Source organism: Hydra vulgaris, chromosome 05 (genome assembly GCF_038396675.1).
Source record: "Hydra vulgaris chromosome 05, alternate assembly HydraT2T_AEP".
NCBI lineage: Eukaryota > Metazoa > Cnidaria > Hydrozoa > Anthoathecata > Hydridae > Hydra > Hydra vulgaris.
In genome coordinates, this window is record NC_088924.1 from 17,842,863 (window position 1) to 17,868,108 (window position 25,246).

A 25,246-nucleotide genomic window follows, 5' to 3' on the forward strand; every position below is an offset into this window, starting at 1 on the left:
AATATGATGAGGTAGATCTCAAACCTCTCACCACTGGAAGTCATCTGTCTCTACCACTGCACCATTAATTTATATGTATGCTCAGAAGTCAACTATTATTATAAATGTATGAAGTGAGTCATCTTTCAGCCAAATTGCATTCTTTTACTGTATCTGTTCCTTTATGGTCTAAAGATTTTTATTCATCACACCTTAATGCTTTGGAACTCTTACTTTTCTTTATATTTTCTTGAACCATACAAGTTACAGTTCTTAATTCTTCTGTCGATTTCTTGGTGTTCAAGTTTATTCTTTTTAACTTCCAACTTTGTCAACTCCCAACTTAAATAGTGGTTGCTTGAAGTCGTGTAGGGAGAGAATTAGTTAGGAAAAAAACAACATGTGACTGAATAATAATTTTTATACTGACAAAGTTGTCTGAACTTTATCTTTAAAAATAAAATTAAAAAAAAAAAAAAATTCAATGATACTAATTACAACATAATATCAAAAAATATAATATAAAAAGGGGTCCTTTAAAGTAATAAAAAAAGAGATCCTTCACTATATACACAATGGTACAACGAACCTTCACTCAGAAACTGAAATATCATCTGTAAAAGTTCTAGCAAGTCAATAGTCGCGGTAGTGGTGTAGTGGTAGAGCGCTCGCTTCATAAGCGAGAAGTTCCGAGTTCAATTCCCACCACGCCCCTGGTAGTACCTCGCTCAACTTGTTTCCCCGCACAGCGGACTTGTTCGTCAAGGTTCGTGTTTCGGAGTCATAGGGTTGAGAGAGGGTTATAACCACAAGTAGCCTCCTCATCTGTAGTGGCTTTCTCGGCCTTGAGGAGGTGAATAACAACAACAAAAAAAAATTGAATTACTTAAAAGATTTTGTTTCTAATCCAGCTGCATCACTAATAGCTTTAAAGTTCAAAATTTAAATTTCTGATTTCCCTGACTCTGATTATTATGAATCTGAATTTCTTTGTCTTTTCAAGAATTTTTACGCATTTCTGATGAGCTCAATAAAGCTTAAAATATAGCACAAAGGATGTCTATTCATTGTGAAAGTCTAGGTAAAAAGGGAAATACTGCTTTAAAAAAATGGAGGAATTCAAAAAGCCATTCTTTTAAAAGAATGGCTTTTTGAAAAAAGCAAATGTTTCTCAAATGACTATTAAACCTACTAATATATTCACCAAAACTAGACTTTTTGTAACTAAAATTGGTTTATAAACTTGAATGTCCTCTTCCTCCTTAAAACTTATCAAAATACTAACAAATAACTGCATATGTATATTATAATTACAAAAACAAAAAGAACTTTTTTTAATTTCATAATATATCTACAAAAAAAAGTTTTTAATAAATCTGTAATGAATGCGTTGAACCATAACATAACATTGAACCATTTTGTTTTAGATAATTTTAATGGAGCAGCAATATTTTTTCAACTTTGTTTTTTTTTTAAGAAACAGGTATTTGAAAATCTAAGAACCAATTCCAGTATTTTTTTGATTTAATATCAAAACCAATCCCAGTATCAAAAATACACTACCGTTCAAAAATTTGCAGACAGGTACAAAATAAAGTTGAACTTTACAAACATTTTAGTGCATACAAAAAGGTAAAATACTAAACATATACTAATAAAAAGGTTTTCATATTTAATATAATGTTTTGTTCTAAGAATGCCATGACATCTATGAGGCATAGAGTAAACTAAATTAATTTAAACATCAATGGGAATCACGTTGAACATTTCGTATTGAAGTAATAAGACATGTTTTTGATTATCAGTACCTAGTGAGTTTTAAATCAATTAAGTTGAATTTTACCATAGTTAGCCAGAATTCAATTTTGCTCTTGTTTATATTGATATCAATTTTTGAACAAAAGTACTTTGTTTTTTATTTATTTTGTTATATTTGCTTCAAAGAAATCACTATTTTTAAAAAATTTAAAATTTTTGGTTTTGTAAAAATCCGCATTACATCATACAATCATTGAAACTTATTTCCTGAGCGACAAATTACAAGCTGCTTTTTAACAACAATTAATACACACCTAAAAATGGACTAAATAAAATAAACTTTTATTCAAATTCAACCCAAGAAAAACACCACCACAACAAAAGACAACAAAACTTTCTAACCAGAGAACAAAACAAGTCTAAAGTCTGGTACAACTTCTTTTCAAACAGGATAGTTTATAAACAATGGAATAAATTGCCAGTAAACTGTCAAAATTCAAAAACAACTAACAATTAAAAAATTTTTTCACGACTTGTTGTTTTTATTTTTTATACTGGAGCTTGATATTAATAATAATAATCTTCTAGACCTTGTGTTTCAGACAAAATAACTGTTATAGTCTTGCAGAAGTGTTCTCCTGAGTTGTCGTCTGTACTTTCAAAACTATTTAACAAGTGCTTATCTGAGTCTTGTTTTCCATCCTGCTGGAAAGCAGCATCTGTTACCGCTATTCACAAAAATTCTTGAGAGTAATCTGACTTGTCTAACTACCATCCCATTAGTCTTCTTACTATCATAAGCAAGGGTTTTAAGTCTTTAATCAACAAACTCTTAATCTCTAATCTTGAATCTAAAAAGTTATTTTTTGATCATCAATATGGATTTCAATCTTCTCATTCTACTGCTGATTTGTAAACAGTAATAATCAATAGGTTTTATCATGCATTAAATAGATGTAGGGTGGTTAGGGCTAAAGCTCTCAACATTTCTAAAGCCTTTGATAAAGTTTGGTATGCTGGTCTTCATCATAAGCCCTTTTTTACTATGTATCAGGTCACATCTTTAAGATAAGACGCTCTTACCAATGGTAGAATACAAGTTGTCCTCAACAGGCTTGGCCAGGAAAGCGAGCAAAAACAAGCCTTTTAATGATCATGATAATAATAATATTTTGTTTTCACAATTTGACCACAGTTTTTAACATTTTAAAAAATATGCTTAAAAAAAAAGTTTTTAACTACATTAAAAATAACTTTGACACTTTAGCTCACATTTTTATATTAGCAAACGCTTTTTTTTTTTTTAATTTGACATCTTCACTTCCAACAAGGCTGCAAGTTATATGAATCTGGAAAACAAGATGAAGTTCCTAATTCCAAGGAACTGATATTTAAGGAAAAAATTAGAAAAATAAAAATTTTTGGAGCACTTATGAACAGTCTCAGTGAAAGGATGGGACTTGAATGACAAGTAACAAAAGAATGAATTTTAGTAGGTGACACATGAGACGCTAGTGTCTTTAGAGCAGTGAAGATAAAGGGTAGATGACTCATCGGGTGTGTTACCATTCATAAATATAGGAAGATCTAGATTATTGCAATAACAATTAGCTAAAAAATTTTTTTTGAGTTAAAGTTCATCAGCCACCGAGAGCCCATGCTGCAGCAGAAGTGATACCCTTTTCAAGCTCAAATGCCCCCTCCAAGCAATCAGAGATTTTTGACTTCTTATGAAGACAAGAAAAAATGGTAGTATCATCACTGAACAATGCCACCATAGATGTGAGAATTTCTGGAAGATCGTTAATGTAAATTAAAAAGAGTATAGGGCCAAGGATTGTACCTTGAGAAATACCTGAAGTGACAGGATATGAAGAAGAGTGCTGTCCATCGAGGACAACTTTTACACTACAATTGGAAGGATTCAATAATCTTAAAGATGTTACCTGATAGACCATATGAAAAGAGCTTTATGGTAGTTGTAAGAGGTACAATAATATGATTCTGATGATGAAAAAGAATGAGATAACAGTTTTAGAGAGATCAAACCATGATCAAAAGCACTTAAGAGGTGAATTTAGAGAAACTGAGCACTATGATCAGAAACAAGACATAAGTCGAGTAGAAAAGATAAATGATTATTAGAGTTTGATGACTATAGATAATCTATTTGAGTTTGAGATTGAGAAAGGCAAAATCACTGACACTAGAGCCTAGCCATTCAGTGCGACAAGCATTTTAGTCACCAACAACAATATTGGCTGAAGGATAAAGAGAAAGGGCTTGATCAATTTGATTAGAAATAACATCAAAAAAAAGGTGGAGTCTTGAGATAAAGGAGAGCAATATAGAACAATGAGAAAGGTGATAGAGTGTTAGAGGTGATAGAGGTGGTGTTAAATGAAAGCACATAAAAGAATAGTCTGTGGATTCAAACCTAGTTTACCGAAAAAATGGGTAAATTTATACTAATGTAAATGGCCAGGCCAAGCATGTGACTATTGGAGTCTCTATGAATTAAAGGAAGATAACCATCAACACTAAGATCACAAGATAAGAAAGCCAAACTCAAGTTAGTCTCACAAAGAGCAAGCAGGTCTGATGAATTTTGCAAGAGATAAGACTCAACAGAAGAAAAGCTACTTCGAAGACCACGAATATTAATGAATGATAGATTTAGAGAACTTGGTGATAGTGATGGTTTTTTGTATTTTATAGTTTTTGATACTTACGTCATTTTTTAAATTGGTTAAGAAACTTGACTTAGAGCACAGATAGTACTCAGTACACTATTTAATAGTCCAAGCAATTGTCTTGTAACTATTAACAAAACCCTAAGCCATAGCTCCAAATGGGCTCCAAATGTGGCCTCGATAATGCACACCAAAAGTATGAACAGGGATACCATCCATGCGCAACATGGCACTGTTAGTGTTATGATATTTTACAGCTGTTGATGGTTTCAGCTTCTGTGAGAGCTACCACAGAGTTCAAAAAACCTGACTACTAGTCCACCTTAGAACCATCTAACTGAGCTTTAGAGCTGTACCCTCATTAGTAGATAAGAAAATGAGTTGCCTATCCATATAAACAGAGACACAAGCAAAATCCATGCATTGAGTCAAGAAGATCCAGCATTCAACATCCTAAACTAGAAACAATGTATTATAAATACATCTACGCCAACCTATAAGATAAAAAAGGGGTGTGAGGCTGGTCAACAGATAGAATCTGTTTACCCTTTAAGTCTATGCCTAGGAGGCCTTCTACAAGACAGTAGCCAGATGAATTGATGATTTTAATTAAAGTATCAATGAAAGTTGTATAAATTCTTATTTATATTATTTAATTATATAAAATTTTTTTAAAACAAAAACAAAAAAAATTTTATAACCATGATTGTCTTTTTAATAAACTTTATATAAGAATCATTAAAGTTAATACACTCAAAAAGAAGAAAGATTATGTTGCAAAGAAAAAAAAGATAAAGCTTTTTGAAAGTTGTTTGAATTTAATAACTTTGATCGTTACTTATGCTTTATATAATTGAAACGCATTTAAATAAAGTAACAAATCACTGCTAATGACTTTTTATATAAAGTATTAATGAAATCATATATATTTTTTTATATTTATTTAAGTATGTTTTTGTTATAAATTTTTTTAAATAAAAAAATTATACCAACTTTTAAAAAAATGATTTAATTTTTTGTTTTTTTTTGTTTATGTAACTGCGAGGAATTGTTAAGGACCTTTTTACTAATGATTTTTCCTTTTTTCTAATCATTAGATGTAAGTTGTTACTTGATTTAAAAAGGGTTTCACATAATATTATATTATAAAAACAATAGTAAAGATAAACAATTCAAAGTTATTTATTATAAATGTAATTTAAATAATCTTATTGTTATAGTTTATCATTTATTTAGTTAAATTAAAATTTATTTTTTTGATTTTAGTTTTAGCTAAGTTATTTCTTATTATTTGTTTTTGTTTTTTTTACGAAAATTTATTTACTTTTTAAAGAATAAGTTTTTTTTATAGTTAAGTTCAGATAATTTTTTCAGCGCATTTTTAAAATATATGCAAATTTTTAAAAAATCTTAACAACCATGATCAAGTTTTCAAAATAAAATAATACTTGCGTGGTCTTTCAGGAATTCTCACATATAATGTGGCAATGTTTGCAATGATACTACTATTTATTCTTGTCTTGATAAGAAGCCAATACACTCTAATTGTTTAGAAGGGGCATTTAAGCTCAATCTCTGATTGACCATAAGATAATCTCTGATTGATCATAACAACTAGAGATTATTCCCTTCTGCTACAGCATGGGGCTCTCAGTGGCTGTTGAACTTTAAACTCAAATTTTTTCAAGAGATTGTTATCACAATAATCTAGATCTTCCTATATTTATGAAAGTTAATGTACTTGATGAGTCATCTACCCTTCGTCTTCTAGGATTAAATCATACTTCCAATCTTTCTAGGAAGCTATACATCAAATCCATTGCAAAGTTAGTATCTACTAAGGTTGCATCTCTTGATCGTGCTCACTACTCTCTCATTCCACATTCTATTCTTTATCTCTATAAATCTCTAATCCTTACATGTTTGGAATACTGTTGCCACATCTAAAACAGATCTTCCAATGATGCCTTTTTTTATTTAGAAAAAGTGCAAAAATGCATTGTGAACATAATTGGACCTGTTCTTGCAGCCAACCTTTGACCATTGTCACATCGTCATAATGTTGCTTCTCTTTCTCTTTTCTATAAATACTATAATAAGCACTGCTCTTATGAGCTAGCAACTCTTGTACCATCTACTAAAATTCATTTTTGTGTTATTCATCATTCAATTAAGTCTAATACATTTACTGTGACTGTTCCTAAGCACTCTAAATATACTAATTGGTCTAGTTTTTTTCATCAAACATCATTCATTTGGAATTCTGATCCATATAACTTGCAATCTTTTAAGTCGCCTGTTAATAGTTATCTTGCATTATAAACTTCATCTTTTCTCTTCCAGTAACTTTTAACTCTAATAGTGTTTGCTTGCTGCCTTGTTAAAAGTGTACATGTTTAAAATAATAACAATAATATTAATAATAATAACACTAATCAAGTCACGCATTTTAAATGTTTATCTAAAAAAAATCTTTGACTGTTGTTGACTACTCTAGTTTTAATGCTCTGATTCTTTTCAGGTGTTTTGGTTTTTCAAGGAAATTAATGGTTATTTAGTTGGTGTCTTTCTAATAAACAAAAACAACATAAGCAATTTTTTGTAGTAGAAATACAACTCATTCCATAGAAACATTTTATTTGTTAACTTAAATCAACAGCTATCAAACAGTAATTTTGTTTGCATAATATCACAAGCTTTTTATTCTAACAATGTGCTGTTTTGCATGGTCTGCCTGAATGCTTTTGATTCTTTGTAGATCCATAAGTTCATATCTTTTCATAATTTGTCCAACAGCAGACTTAACTTTATAACTGTACTGTTTTACAAAATGAATATTTATTTTGTTCAAACCAGTTCAAAACTTTTTCACTAGAAATGACATACATTTCTTAGATATAATGATCTCAATCATTTATAAATAAAGTTTCCATAACAAATGCATAAAATAATAATTTCATAAACTTCCATAATAAAACTTCCAGAACAAAGCATTCCATAAAGTATTTTTTTACAATAGCATCAAGCGATATCAACTTAGTGGAAAAAGCTTATTAGTTTGTCTGCAAATTTTTAAACTCATCAAAAATCATTATTTTATTTAATACTAAAACATTATTAACTTTAAAACTGTTTTAACTTATCACAATTTGTTGTATGCAGATTTCAAATTCAAGTTGCAATATTTGAAACTTACATTAGAAACAGTTTTACCAAAACATTTAAATATACATTTAAGTGACAAGGCCCAAAAAACTTAAATCTAATAAACAATAAATTGGTCCAAATAAAATGTAGCAATAATGTAGCAATGAACTTTATCAAAAATTAACTTTTTTTTTTAATTTTTCAGCTATAAAAAAAATTGTGGAAACTTACAAAATTTTTTTCTTTGATGCTCTTACACGATCTTCTAAACTTTTAATATTAGCAACACCATTGCAATTAACTCCTAAATTTTAAAAAAATGCAATAAAAACTAGGAAAAAGAATAAATAAGAAATAATTAAATCCAAATTCTACTATTGTTTTTAACAAATTATTTAAATGTTACAGTTTCTAACTGGTCCAATATTTGGTCAACAATAAAACACATTTATATACATATATATAATGTATATATGTATATAAGTGTATAAATATATACACTGCATTTTAAGGCAAAGGAGAATTTAACTCAACTTAAAATGCTCTCCTGTCTAACAGCTTTTGGTTGAGTAAAAAAGCTTTCCATACAAAAACTTTTGAATAAGCAGAAAACTTTTTGAGCAGAAAATTTTTGCATGACCAGCTTCACACCCCTTCTACATCTAATAGAATTAAACATAAACCTGTAACCTGTAAACCTGTGTTTAATTGTTTTACTTTATCTAGAACGGTGACTGATAGACCTTCTTGACTTAATTTTTTTTTCATTTGCCTTCTTGGTAGTCGCTGTGCAAACCATTTTATTACCCCTTTATGAGGCTACAGCCCTAAAACTCAATTTAATGATAGTTTCCCAAACTCTGTGGTAGATCTCAGAGAGATGTTAATTCCATTAATAGCTGTTAAACAGTATTACCAGTTCCATAATGCACATGAATGGTTAGTAATTTTGGAATGGATCCATTCCAAATTAGAATCATTTGTTATTGAGATTGATTAGCGAGAATAAACAACTGAATAGCTTAATGCTTATAGTGCCAAGTTTTATACAGTTGCAATCAAAAGTTTGGGACATGATTTTCATTAAATATTTCATTAAAATGTGTTAGTAATCATGACAATTGATAAAAGGAATAATTTTGCAGAGTGTTTTTACAATGAATCCAAAATTTTTAAATTGGATCGAGGTTAGGTGAATTACCTGGCCAGGGATCTATGACTTGAATCCCATTCTCATGTAACAAATTGCTTACAACTTGAACCTGTGGCAAGGTACTCCATTTTGTTAAAATTTGTGGGTATTTGTGATATTCATGAATATTTTAAGTTTTTCTTGAAGTATTCTAAAATAAACGTAGGTTTACCTTTGGTCTTTTTGTTTTGGTGTAGGTTTTGGTTTTAGAGGCATAAACTATAAACCACCATTGTGATTGGCTGTAATGGCACCTCAAATCTTGATTTTGGGACAATATTTTACCATCAAAAAGCAGTTATTGGTATTGTATTTAGTGTTTCTTACTCAGGTATTACCTTACTTGTTACCCTGGTAACTTGCAAGTTTTTTCTTACCCATTACCTGGGTAATTTTTTTTTTTTAACTAACTTTTGTATATGAAATTTTTTGCTGTAATCAACTTGAATTAGTGGACTACCCTTAACGGTGAGAAAGACTTCTATAGTATAAATCCACCTTGATGACAATGATCTATAATACAGGCCTTGTTATAAGATTTTGTTGTGTAATGGAAAAATTTAATGCAAGTAAATGTAACTTTACTCAATAAACATAATTATATCATTAAAAGTTTAATAACATTAATTGTGTATTTTAAAGTATCTCATTGTAATTAAATTTAATTTGAAACCTCATTAAAAACCATTGAAAGTCTTTATTTTTAAAAAATAACTTTAAATTTAACAGTATGGTTATAAAAAAAATTATAAATAAAGTTTAAATATGCTGTTAAAAAAAAAAAAAAAAATTTGTTATTTAAAAAACATTTATTTATTTAAACTTGAAGATTTTTTCTCTTTGAAACATTCATCTTATGTTTATTTTTTTTGAGGGGAATGAGGGGGGAACTGTTTATGGTTGAATTTCTTAACAGTCAAAAAATATACCAACATTTTTTTTTAACATTTTGGCTTTAACAAAATCTTCCCATACTACTCATAAACTAGTTAATCATTTCTAATCGACGTTCATTCTATGATCAATTTAAAAAATTGATGATAAAGAAAAAACTTTTGTTAAAAAGCAACTTCAAAACTGAAAAAATTATCTTTTCATAAATTTGTTACCTATTTTTGCATTTAATCTGGTGGTTTTTTGTATTTAATCAAAACATGAGGTTTTTCTTGATCATGACAAATAGTTTTGCTTTTATTACTTCACTTATTTTAACTTCCTTATATAGAATTTAGTCCCGTTTTCTCTTTAATTTTTTAAAACTCTAAAATGAATAATGCACAAAGACAATGCACAGAAATTAATGTTGAAATAAGAAACTTGATCATTAATCTTGTAATTAACAAAGGGAAAAGTGTAAAAGAGTTTCAGAACTTGTGCATAGAAGTGAGACTTCAATACGATGCATGGTCCATCGATATATATCAACAGGTAATATCAATCCTGGTATTAAAGGTGGTTTTCAACAGTCAGGTTGTGCTGAGGAAATAAGAATAAAGCTACATAAGTTACTTGGAGATAATAGAAACTATAATCTACAAGAGATAAAAGTAGAATTGAGAATTGATGTAAATGTCTCTTTATTATGGCAATGGTTAAAAAAATTGAATTGTACATATAAAATTTTAAGAAGCAATACTGCAGAGGTAAAAGAAGAAAGAAAAACATATGTTTCATGGTATTTAATCTTGACATTGCAAGAAGGTTACAGAAAAAAAGTTCATTCAATCTTCATACGATAAGAAACCACGGATACAGTCTCCAAAGAACAACCACAAATCAGCGCGTATTGTCATCAAGAGGCCATAACATAACTATGATATTAGTTTTAAATTGTTTAAACATAACCCACAGTTAAGCAATAATTGGCATAGGGGTGATAGCAGATATCTTCTTAAATACACTTAAAAGTATTTTGGGGGATGAAGAAGGTGATGGACAACGTCAACTTTAATCATTAATTAATAGATTTTTATGACAGTTATCTATATGGTATTTATTTTTTACCTCAACACTCACCTTTTCTAAACCCTTGGGAGAAGACCTTCTCGAAAGTTAAAAACACTACAAATGAACAAATAGCTCCCACCAGAAATAATGATTTATTGTAATAAATGAGCATACTAACGATCTTTCAAACTTTGTGAGACTCTTTTCTTATGCAATGTATTAATGGAGACGACATAATTGGAGAATAAAAGTTGTAATTTTTAAAAATTTGTTTTTTTTGATATATATATACAGGGGCTATTCTAGACTGTTTTTGATAGCATCAACTCTATTTGGGCTCCGCACAAATTAAAATTTGATGACCTTTTATTTTTATGTTTTTACAGCAAATATAATTTTTTTCGAAAAAACAAACAGACTATCTGCTAAAGTTTGCCAGAATGAGGGGATACCGCTGCCCAAATTTTTTTGCTTGAATAGGCTCTGATATATATATATATATATATATATATATATATATATATATATATATATATATATATATATATACACACATATATATAGTATACTTTAAGAGAAAATTCAAACTTAATAGAGAAATTTAAAAATAAAAGTAATGATTATTAACATATTTATTTTATTCTGTTAAAAACTTGTTTTTTTTCATCTCATCTTTGTTGCTAATACTGAGAAAAAGTAATTGATAAAATAATCCAGGTAATACCTGGGCAATACCCAGTGGTCCATTACCAGGTAAATTTAAAATTACCCATTATCCTGGTAACTTTTTTCTGCTGGGTAATGGAAACACTAGTTGTATCATAGACATGTTTTGTTTGTGATACAACTAGTGTTTTGATTTCTTAATCGGGGAATTATTGAGGCAATTACAAACTATTAATGTTCCATTAATGATTTGTATTAAATTGCCTCAATAATTCCCTGACTAGTCCTTGTATTTCCCACAGAAAGAAATACAGTGTTGTATATATTTTTTGAGAAAAGCAAGGATTTTTTGCTGGAACATTAAAAGCTTTTAACTAACACAAAAATATATATAGAATAAAAAAATCTTTAAGCAACTCAAGAAAAACAAAAATTGATCTTAACTGTTTATCTTGACTATTTTATAACTGATAAAATAGAATACGCAAGCAAAAATACTTTCAAATTTTCTGCTATTCAAAATTATAAATTTTTTATTTAAATCTTCACAAAGTACAAATAAGAAGACAATTATTATAAACAACTGGGATAAATTATTTGACTTATTGCCCAAAAAAGCTAAATTTAAAAATCTGGAAGCCAAATTGTTTGATGATACAGAGAATTCTAGTAGTAAAAGTTCAGAAGATAATAGTACAAGTGATGATCACACAATCCCATTAAAATGTGCAAAGATCACCGGTAAAATGGTAGCTAAAATATCTGAAAATGAAGGGTATTCAGTAAGTTGTACGGCAAAGATTGCAGAAGCTGTACTCAATACAGTTGGTGAGACATTGATTTGCAAATCGGCAGTTTAAAAAGCATCTACAACATTCATGCATGAATTAATTTCTTTTAAGAGACAATTTAATCAATAAATACTTTTTTTATTTCATAAAAGTTATCGTAAGTCAAAGATATGTTGTAATTATCATTTAATTGCAACACCCCAAAATATTTACATTGAATTGGTTTTAAAAGAAAGAGCTCAATTTATAAATTTTGATTGCGCGTAAAGTTTCAAAACATGAAGTAATTTAAAATATGAATTACAACACGATGTTAACAGCTTAGGTTTTTTTTTTTAATTTGATTTTTTTTTTTATCATTCTTTTCAGAATGTAAAATTTAATAGAAATTTTAAATCATTGTTCCTGTATTTAAATTCATGTTATAATGTTATATTTTAAGTTATAATACTTGGAAAAAACAAGAAAACTAAGGATATTTTATTTTCTGTTTTAAAGACACTTATAGGATTTTATAAATTTTTTTCTTTAAAATAGTTTGAAATTAGCAAAAAGGAAAAAATAATGGTAATAAATATGGGAAACTTGTTAAATAATGCATAAATTTTAAAAGGCATACATTAAATTAAAAATCTTAATAAAATAAGTTTCTTATAAAAAACAAAACAATGTGTGTATATATTTTAGCAAAATCAAGTGAAAAAAAAAAAGAATTATAAGCGTTTCAATTTTTTTTTTTACCTAGGAATATAGACCCATTATAGACTCCTTATAGACCTCCTTTAAGTCAGCACTGCTAGAGGCCAATTTATTAAAAATCCTGAGGGGATATCTAATAAATTGATTTTTTTATTGATTGATTTATAGAAACTTTATAGAAAACCTTTCGATTAAAACTTTATTAGTTTGTTCAAATAACAATCAAATAAAACTAGAAACTAGAAAAAAATTACAACATTAAAAAAAGTAAACACATATATAAAAAATATCCATTTTTATATTAATTGTGAATTTTAATAGTCTGTATAATAACAGTCAATAGTTAACAGTGGTAAGAATTTAGCATGAAATATTTAAAATAGTTACAATTGCTAGTTTTTATATTTTGTTCGTATCTTATAACTATATCTTACAAAAGTATAACTATATCTTACAAAAAAACAAAAAGCTATCAAAAAAACATAAACACTTTCTAGCGCTGTCATTTACGAACATTTCCTTTGAAAAACTAAAAATTTTATAGCACAAAGCAAAAACAAAAAAATTAATATAAAATATTTTTAATCTTTTTATATTAATTAAATAAACAACAACATATAAAGTTTAGGCTTTCTCAGGAGACGCATGCGATTGCATGTCTTATATGAACAAGTATATAGTTTTTTTGTTTTGTTCAGAAACTTGGTAGTTCAAATGGATGTAATGGGATTTAATATAAAGTGAATTATAGATGAAATTAAATTTTTTTATCATCTTCTCTCAGAAATTAATAGGCTGATGTAGCGAATATAGGATGTCATTTTATTAAAAATTAAATAACAGGTGTTACAAACCACAGGCAGTAATTTAAAAATGCGCACATGATTCTTTCAAGATTATTAGCCCGACTCTATTTTATTTTTTGTTTTCTTATTTTTAGGGTGATATTTGATCCAAGTCAAGGAATGAAACAGATGTGCTCGAAAACTTTTTAAATCTATTGGTAAAAAATATTCATATATTTGAAATAATGTAAATATATACTATATATATATATATATATATATATATATATATATATATATATATATATATATATATATATATATATATTATATATATATCTATATATACACACAAATATATAAATACATATATATATATATATATATATATATATATATATATATATATATATATATATATAATATATATATATATATATATGGGTAATTCCATGTCAAATCATCCAGGTCATGTCACCCCATGTTTGGGATTTTGCTAATTTTTTTATATGTTATAGGGTTTATAAAAATTAAGAAAATTTAAAATTTGGAACCTCCAACCCCTTACGGTTCTTGAGATATTTAGGTTTCAATTTTCTTATTTATGCTGACTCAGCATTTTTTGCAAAATGTATTTTTGTCATTAAATAGCAATAATTAATGGACGAAATAAGGTATCATTCTGAAATTTGGTACATAGACAATCTTCCATATGGCGGATACAAATATTAGATTAAAAAAATTTTTAGACCACGTTAAGTACATGTAAATTGAATAATAATGGCATTTATTTTGGGGTATTTTGACGGTCAAATTTGTGATGTCACCTTGATAATTTTTTTTTAGGCATTACTATAACTTACAATATAGGTATCAAACTTCACTATTAATTAAAAATATATTATTGCATTTTTTGACTTTTCTAAATTCAGCCTTTTAAGTAAAGCTTATATAAATGCTGAGTCAGCATAAAATTTATTGCTAACTTAATTATAAAAAAATTAGCTATATCTTAATTTCTGGTTGTAAAAAGTTCATTTTCAAAGTCATTTTGAAGGCAATAACAGATGTATATAAATATAAATTCTAAATTTTTTTGTACCTGGGGTAGGCCCCCCCGCCCTCCCAAAAAAAAATTTTCCTAATTTTGTAAAAAGTTTTTTTTAAGTCATTTTGAGGGCAATGATAAATGTATACGTATTTATAAATATTTGGTACCTGAGGGAGGCTTCCCTTCCCCCTCCCCCATTTTTATTTTATTGCTTCTGTTTAGACTTCATTCTGTAAATATTAGTTTACTGTTACTTTGCAGGAATTTTATATTTGCTTAAGTAATTAAAGAATGTTATGAATGATACTATATGATTGGTAAATAAAATAAAATTTAATTACCTTTTAATCATATATATAAGGAAGTCATATAATATGACACATCCTAACAAATAATTTGTAATAAGAGTTTTCTATAAACCAAATAATGTTCATGGTATTTCTAAATAAATTTATTTAGTAAAATATATAAAAATCAGATTTTTCAAATAGATTAAAAACTTTAAATGATGGAAAAGTGTTCTATTGGATTAGAATGTAATGTTGACTGCCACAAGCAAGGTTAAACAAAAATTTCGTGTTGTAAATATTAGTTTCCTATTACTTTGCAGCAATTTTATATTTACTTAACTAATTAATGAATGTTATAAATTATACTAAATGATTGGTAAATAAAATAAAATTTAATTACCTTTTAATCATATATATATAAGGAAGTCATATAACTTAGACACATCCTAACAAATAATTTGTATAAATAAGTCATAGGAATAAGGAATATTTGTATAAATAATTTGTATAAATAAGTCATAGTATAAGGAAGTCATAGACACATCCTAACAAATAATTTGTTTTCCATAAACTAAATAATGTGAATGGTATTTCTAAAAAAATTTATTTAGTAAAATTTTTCAAAATCAGATTTTTATAGATGAATAGATTAAAAAGTTTAAATTATGGAAAAGTGTTCTATAGGATTAGAATGTAATGTTGATTGCCACAAGCAAGGTTTAACAAGAAGACAAGGTCTTTTAGATCTATCAGCGTTTTCAAGTGTTGAAAAACAAGAGTTATTATGGAGAGCTGGTTTATTTGATTGTGAAAAATTGTTTACAACAGTTTGCTATTATCATAGAGAATACTTTGGAGCTGCATTTGAAAGAAAATTTCAGAAATGCTGTAATCTATATAAAAAACATGGAAATCGAAAGAAAAATGTGAAAGGTAATTTTTATACTATTTTGATGAAACAGTTTATTATTTTGATTAAAATAGTAATTAAATAAATTTAAAAAATATTAGGTACATTTATAAAGTAACAATTACACTCATTTGTTCTTTACAATGATGGTGAGTTGATATTAGTTTTTAGAAATGATTGTTTCCATTTTTCATAGGAAATGTGAAGATATCGCTATCAATGGCAATAATTCTAAAAACACAAGACATTGCTGCTGTACCTGGATGGAAATTATGCAGTAGTTGTTACAAAAGGGTACATAGTATAAATAAAGAATTAAAATCAATTGATCAATGCTATAGTAGGATTGAGCCTGAACAAGAACAACGTTCATCTCTCAATGAAAGTCTTGGATCTATAGGTGTGTCACCTATTAAGCTTAAATCAATTCCAAAACACCAACGATTACCAGCTGCCAAAAGAAAATTTGATCAAATAACTGGAGCAACAGCAAACAAAATAAAAAAAGTTTATGATATTGATCCTATGATTACATTGACACCATCTTGTACACCATTAAGTTCTTCAATTGATAACCAAATTGACGATCTATACTCACTTTTAAATGAATTGAAAGATAAGATAAAAAATGTGACATCATACGCCGCAAAAATTCAGATATTAACACTAACTCCAGAATCATGGTCACTCGCAAAGTCTGCAGAATTTTTTAATGTATCTAATTACCTAGTACGAGAAGCTAGAAAAGCTAAAAAAAAACATGGAATTTTGCATAAACCATCATCAAAAAAAGGAAAGTCGCTTTCCCACGCAACCATTGATCTTGTTCATAGCTTTTATCAAAGTGACGAGTACACACGAATGCTGCCTGGAAAAAAAGATTTTGTGAGTATAGGGTACAGGCAACACATGCAAAAAAGACTAATATTGATTAATTTAAAGGAACTATATGTAGCATTTAAATTCCAACATTCTAACTTAAACGTCGGATTTTCTAAGTTTTGCAGCCTTCGCCCTAGATGGTGTATAACCACAAACTCGTCTGGCACCCACTGTGTTTGTGTCTGTACCTATCATCAGAATGTTAAGTTGTTAACTGATGCTCTTAAAATTGACAAAGACTATAGAGATTTGATGGAAATGATTGTTTGCAATAGGGATAATGTAGAGTGCATGTTACATCGATGCTGCTTATTGGTATTGGTATTGCTGCTTTAAAAGAATCCTTAACAGCAAAGTTTGACAACAGCGATAAAGAAATAACAATTAACCAATGGCAGCATACAGATAGAACTACGCTGATCAATCAAAAAATTAATATTGAAGATGTTATCGACCTTATATGCAATAAAATAGATAAATTAACATCTCATTCACTTATAGCTAAAAGTCAAGCCAAGTACCTCAAAGACTGTAAAGAGTTATTAAATCAAAATGAGTGTATAGTATTGGGTGACTTTGCAGAGAACTTCCAATTTATTGTTCAGGATGAGGTGCAAAGTTACCATTGGAATAAACCAAAATGTACACTTCACCCTATTATTATTTACTATAAATCAAATGATAAACTACTATTAAAGTCATTTTGCATCCTTTCTGATGACGCTGAGCATGATGTATACTTTGTATATAAAATACAACAGCTCATTACCAATTACATTAAGGCAAACATTCTACAGATTAGTAATATTAAATACTTCACTGATGGATGTGCAGCACAATATAAAAACTTTAAAAACTTTATTAATCTTTGTCATCACAAAGAAGACTTTGATATTGATGCTGGGTTTTTGGGTTTTTTTTGCTACTAGCCATGGTAAATCTGCTTGTGATGGCATTGGCGGCACAGTAAAACGATTAACTGCACAAGCTAGTTTAAAAAGAACAGTGACTGGACAGATTTTGGAGGTAGATAAGATGTTTGAATTTTGTGTAACCAATATAAAAAACATTCAATTTATTTTAGTTTATAAAATAGAAATAAATGAAGTACGATCATCATTGCAACCAAGGTTTACTATGGGAAGAACCTTGCCAGGAACAAGATCCTTTCACCATTTTATACCAATTGATAAATATACAATTTCTTTTAAAAGGATGAGTCAACAAACTGATGTTCAGACATTTAAGCTTGTGCAGATACCAAATGAGCTGGTTGTGCAGCAAGTTATTTATAATCATATGGACTATGTAGCTTGCATGTATGACAGCTTTTGGTGGATTGGAATTATAAACAAAAAAGATGAAGGAGAAGGAGATTATAAAATTCAATTTATGCACCCACATGGTCCCAGTCCAAGTTTTTCTTGGCCTGCACGATAAGATATGTGTTGGGTCCCATCAAATCATATTTTATGTACCATTGATCCGCCATCTACAACAAATGGTCGTGTATACAAAATTTCAGAAATTGAGTTGGCAAAAATTATTGAACAAAAAAATCAAGATTTTTAGAAAAAGTTTCTATTGCGTCATTATTTTTATACTTGCATATAATTTTTTTAAATATAGTTACAATATAATTGTATGTGTAATTAGCACAATTTGGCCACACAAATAAAAATCTCTTGGTAACTTGTCTTTATATATTTTCATTAAAACATTTTTGGAAAGATTTGGTAATATGCCTAATTGCGACCCCCAACCTAGCTGGCATCCAAAAGCTTGATGGAAAAATTTTAAGAAAGCAATCCTTATTTTATTGGTATAACAAAATTAGCAAAATATATATATATTTTTCGTGGTAGGGCGGGTGAGGGGGAAGCCTACCCCATTAAATATTTATAAATACCTAAAAATTTATCATTGCTCTCAAAATGACTTTAAAAATAACTTTTTACAAAATTAGGAAAATTTTCGTTTTTTTTGGGAGGGCGGGGGGGGGGGCCTACCCCAGGTACAAAAAATTTAGAATATATATTTATATACATCTATTATTGCCTTCAAAATGACTTTGAAAATGAACTTTTTACAACCAGAAATTAAGATATAGCTAATTTTTTCATTAATAAGTTAGCAATAAATTTTATGCTGACTCAGCATTTATATAAGCTTTACTTGAAAGGCTGAATTTAGAAAAGTCAAAAAATGCAATAATATATTTTTAATTAATAGTGAAGTTTGATACCTATATTGTAAGTTATAGTAATGCCTAAAAAAAAATTATCAAGGTGACATCACAAATTTGACCGTCAAAATACCCCAAAATAAATGCCATTATTATTCAATTTACATGTACTTAACGTGGTCTAAAATTTTTTTTAATTTAATATTTGTATCCGCCATATGGAAGATTGTCTATGTACCAAATTTCAGAATGATACCTTATTTCGTCCATTAATTATTGCTATTTAATGACAAAAATACATTTTGCAAAAAATGCTGAGTCAGCATAAATAAGAAAATTGAAACCTAAATATCTCAAGAACCGTAAGGGGTTGGAGGTTCCAAATTTCAAATTTTCTTAATTTTCATAAACCATATAACATATAAAAAAATTAGCAAAATCCCAAACATAGGGTGACATTTTTTGATTTTTTTGGATGATTTGACATGGAATTACCCATATATATATATATATATATATGGGTATGTTTGCAAGAAAAATTTGAAATAATTACTCATTTGAATCAAGAAAATTTATTAAATAAAAAATCTGAATTAATTTCTAAATGTAGGCACGAAAATAAATACCTCTTAAAAAATTATAAAAACAAATGACCAAATTAAACTATCCCCATTCCAAAGAAAATTATTTCATAATTACTTTCTGTAACTTCCCGTTAACAAAAAAATATAGTAATTAAAAATTTTTTATAATAATTTATAACTTCCTGTAAAATATTTTTTTCTATAAATTGAATTTTTTTTGAGATTTAGTAACTCTTCCTGATGATCCAGCAATGGTGAAACTCCGAGTAGAAGATAAAAGTTAGATAAGTGTTTTTTACTAATTAATTAATTATATATATATATATATATATATATATATATATATATATATATATATATATATATATATATATATATATATATATATATGTATGTATGTATATATATAAATATATACACATATATATGTATATATGTATATACACATATATATGTATATATGTATGTGTCTATATACACGTGCTAAAATAGTTCATTATAATTAATTAGGGTTGTATCACGATGATGGTTTAATAATAATGCAAAAAAAATTAGGGCCTCAACTTGACAAAATCAGAAAAAATATAAAAATTTTCAAAAACATTGACTTCTAAATTGAAATAAACATTAACTTAAAAATTGTGATGTCACATTTTACCTCTTGGAAAATTCTTAAAGGCTTTATAAAAAACCTAATGATGAATTATTGTATATTAATATAAATTCAAACTACCCCCTTCAAATCAGAAAACAAATTCCTATTTCAATTAACAATAGACTAAACCAAAACTCTTCTAATGAATGCTTTTAAAAAAAGTGGATTTAAAAATTTTGAGCAAAAATTTGAAACAATAATTGCAAAAAAGCAAAATAAAAATATAATTTAGTTCAACCCTCTCTACAGCAAAAATGTTTCAATAAATATTGGAAAAGCATTTTTAAAATTAGTAGACAAACATTTCCCTCCCTCTAAGAAATTGCACAAAATTTTTAACAGAAACACTATTAAAGTAAGCTATAGCTGTACAAAAAATATTGAAGGAATTATAAAAGGCCATAATTTTGCATTGGTTAATAAAAAATTTTTAAAGAAAAAAAATTGAATATTGTAATTGCAAGCAAAAAATTGACTGCCTTATGAATGCAAATGCTTATCAAAAAACATTATTTAGAAATGCATTGTTTCCTCACAAAACATCCCTGATAAACAATATATTGGCTTAACTGAGGGTGAATGGAAAAAACGTTATGCCAACCACAAACAACCTTTCAAACATAAAAAATACTCAAAATATATTAGTTGCCAAATTTAAATTTAATATTTTTTTCTTTTAGTTGCCAAATATATTTTGACTATGCTGTCAAAATATATTTGGCAACTAAAAGAAAAAAATATTAAATTTAAATTAAACTGGTCTATTCTAAAAACTGCGCCTGCCAATAATAACATTTCCAAAAAATGTATACTATATTTACAAGAAAAATTTAAAATTATTACTCATTTTAATCAAGAAAATTTACTAAACAAAAAAATTCTGAATTAATTTCAAAATGCAGACATAAAAAATAAGTACCTTTTAAAAAATTATAAGAACAAATGACCAGACTAAAATTATCTTATTTCTAAAGAATTCTTTTCATGATTAACTTTTTATTTTTTAATGTAGTAAATGCAACTTCCTGGTTGCAAAATATATTAGTTATTACTTAATTCTCAACTTCCTGTAAATTTTTTTTTCTATAATTTGAATTTTTTGATGTTTAGACATTCTTCCTGATGAACCTACTGATGGAGAAACAATTTGTTAAAGAAAAAAACTAGAAAAGTGCTTTTACTAATTTATATATATATATATATATATATATATATATATATATATATATATATATATATATATATATATATATATATATATATATATATATATATATATATATATATATATATATATATATATATATATTAGGGATATGACTTTTTAATTTTTTTTCAAATAAAATGTTTCCTGTATCATAAATCGATGAACTTTTACCTAAAATCATGAAAAAAGGCCCAAATAGCTTTCTGCAACAAAAAAAGGTCACCCCCAAAATAAAAATTTGATTTACCATTTTTATACATTCATTTTTGACCGATGTTTTAATCTTAAGCTTAATTCTCAGCTTAATTCTATTTATTTCATTATTTTGTTATGAATTTATAAATATAACGCCACACGTTACCATGGCAACGAAACGGCCGTGTGCCGGCAAATACTTGGAATTGTTATGTGATGACGTCATTGTGTTACCACGGTGATATAGACAACTGTAACAGACTGTAGAAGATTATAGAACTTAGTAGAACATTCCGGAAGCTCTAAATAATTATATAAGCGAGCTGCTGTCAGAGCTCAGTGTTGATAATGTGAATAGTTCTATGAAGTACTCTGCGTGTAACTGAGCTAATAAGGAACTACTGTAGCGAACTAAAGACGCTGTAAGTGTACGAAGTATAAGTAGTTGTAGCATTATCGTTAGGATACAGACTGGATTATCGAACTGTTATCAACATTGACTGGATTATCGAACTATAATTGGATTACTATACAGTTAAAGTATTTTATTAATTAAACGACTTTATTAAACGGATATTTACGCTCAGCTATCCGTCAAGTCGTAACAATATTATATGATGTCTCACAAGAAAAGTCATACCACAGTAACAAAGAACAAGAAGACTTGGACTAAAAATTTGGTGAGATTTCAAGAGTCACACAGAAGAAGAGGAAGCGTGGCTGTAGAAGAACATTCACTCGATGAAAAATCCAGAATACCACTTCAATTGCAGATCGTAGGAAGATACCAGTTTCTCGGAGCATATGTTAAAGGAAGAAAAGAACGAATAGACCAAATTTCTAAGGAAATTACAAAATTGTGGGACAATAAACTGAATTTTCCACGTGTGTCTGATCAAGTGATAAGAGCAAAGCTTATGAAGGTGCTGAAGGTCTATGATGAATGTGTCAAGCGTGGAAAATATGATGTTCTCAATGCATTATTTGACATCACGAAAGTGAATGGCCAGTGGTTATCCTCGGAAGATAAACGTCTATACCACCTACAAAAAGAAAGTAAAGGACAGGTGGGGTACTCAACAGGACAAGTGGCAAGTAAAGAAACCATTCACCCTTCCAAGAGAAGGAAAGTCCAATCTGGAACAGCAATACCTTCCACATCACAAGTCCTGTCTACCACAGACAGTGGTACTGAATCTGAAAACTGCAAAAGTAAGAGTGAAGATGATGAAGACGACGACGGTGATAAAGACGATGATGAGGACACTCAGAAAAAAACTAGAAAGCACTACAAAAGTAAATTTGCTGTAAGTATGGTTACATCAAGTGGAGTTTCCACAAAGAAAGCTGCTAAAATATGCAATGTATTATCACAACAAGGTATTGATATTCCAACTCCAAGTCAATCAGCAATTTACAAGTCCATATTCAAAGAGGCAGGTAAATTAAAAAAAGAAATGATACAACAACTTAAAATGGAATAGTGGTCCTTACACTTTGACGGCAAACGAATAGATGATAAGGAATATCAGGTAGTTGTACTTCAGAATGAAAGAACTGACGTGAAACTTGATGCACTGCGTTTAAAAGATGGCAAAGCTGAAACTGTTGCTGAAAAAATTGCCAAACTTATTGATGAATACAATTTGTGGAATTCAATTAAGATGATCATTACTGATACAACAAACGTCAATACTGGGAAGAGAAATGGAGTTGTTGTGAAGTTGCAACGTATGTTTAAATTAAAGGGTGTCACAATACCACAATTTATCGGTTGTCAGCATCACGTACTAGACAGGATTCTCCGTCTGGTGATGGACGAAGAACTTGGGGGTGATACCAAATCTCCAAACATTGAATACCCATTTGTGTCTGAACTGTTGAATAAGTATGATGAACTGAAGGATAAGTTTGTGAATGGAACTGTAGAAATTCTTGATAAATCAGGGTGGAGAGACGATATGAAGTTTTTGTACCATTTAACAAGAGTGTTTAGGTTCTATGAAGAACAAAGAAACTTCCCTCTGATTCACTTTCAGAACATTCCTAATATGAGCAATGCCAGATGGAACTCAAGAGCCATTCTCGCCATTCTGGCGTTCATTCTTATGCCTGAAGCGAGAAAGAATTTGGAGAAGGTTTGCAGGTTCATTTCATATGAGTGGGCAGAACATTGGTTTAGTAGTCAAAAGTACTATGACAATGACTTCAAGAATTTATCTGATGTATTGAAGCCTTACAAAAAGGCATTGCAGTCATTCAAAAATCACTGGAAGAAAGAGCCATCCGTCATCGACATACCACGAAGTAATCAGATAGCTGAACGTGCAATCAAGGTGATGCAAGACCTGTATGCTTCCTGCAGAAAGAAAGACAAACTGCAACTTCGATTCATTCTAAGTAATAAGCGCTAGACTCTTTATGAGACGTGAGCATCATGTGACCCATGTACTAAACACAGTAGGCCTATAGACACAGACAGTTATGTATATTGTTGTACTAGACGCTTTGATACTGTTAATTTTGTAATACTTGTATAATTATATATCACATAATGTTTTTTGTTATATCACAGTACATGTTGCATAAATAAATAAAATAACAACAAGAGTATGACTCTTACAACATCTTCAGCCTTTAATATTCATTTACTGTACAAAAGTGTACCTATTGAAAATTCGATTTTTTGGTTTTGGGGTGATCTTTTTTCAAAATATGTCAAAATGAAACATCTATTCGTTCTTTTTACATAAAAGTTCATTGAATTACGATACAGGCCTAGTAGGTTGCAAAAAAGTCATATCCCTAATATATATATATATATATATAAATATATATACGTATATATATATACGTATATATATATACGTATATATATATACATATATATATACATATATATATATATATATATATATATATATATAAATATATATACATATATATATACATATATATATACATATATATATACATATATATATACATATATATATATATATATATATATATATATATATATATATATATATATATATATATATATATATATATATATATATATATATATATTAACATGCACACACACTCATGCAGTATAAAGTCATACCTTGATTCAGCTGAATTAGCAGAGCGTTAAAATCATCTTGTTGAGAAATCCATTCATCGTCTGATGGCTTTTTTAAACCAATTCCTAACACATAACTTTTTTATTTTATTAAGGCATAAAATTTAAAAAAAAATTAAAATGTAGAAGAAAATTTTAAGTTTTTCACTAACTCTTAATGATTTGAATAAAAACAGAGCAAAATAAATTTTATAAAAAATGAGTATAATCATATTTATCTATAATTACAAATGTGAAAGTAGAATAGTAGTAGAACACTCAGTTCACAAACAAGAGATTTGAGGTTCAAATCCAACTTACACTTCTAGAAGTATCACACTTAACTTGTTTCTCTGCATAGCGGCCTTGTTCTCTCTCCCCCCCTCTCCCGCAGCTGTTTTACAAGGTTTGTGTTTTGGAGTTTAGGGTTAATATAATATCTCGAGTCTGTTAGGAAGTCTACATTATAACAGAAGGTGTTCAAATAATTTTGTAAAGCTGGTCAATTAGAGTTGAGGGCATGT

The 25,246-nt window shown here is 28.2% G+C and overlaps 1 protein-coding gene across 1 annotated transcript in view; it reads right to left on the minus strand.

The window, feature by feature from the left end:
- Window positions 1–25,246, minus strand: part of LOC136080645 (PIN2/TERF1-interacting telomerase inhibitor 1-like) — a 46,677-nt gene that overhangs the window by 5,548 nt on the left and 15,883 nt on the right. Inside the window, exons 3-4 of the mRNA XM_065797571.1 lie at window positions 24,726–24,809; window positions 7,809–7,881 (exon numbers count right to left, since the gene is read on the minus strand). Coding sequence (XP_065653643.1) covers window positions 7,809–7,881; window positions 24,726–24,809 — 157 coding nt within the window. The remainder of the gene's footprint in view (window positions 1–7,808; window positions 7,882–24,725; window positions 24,810–25,246) is intronic.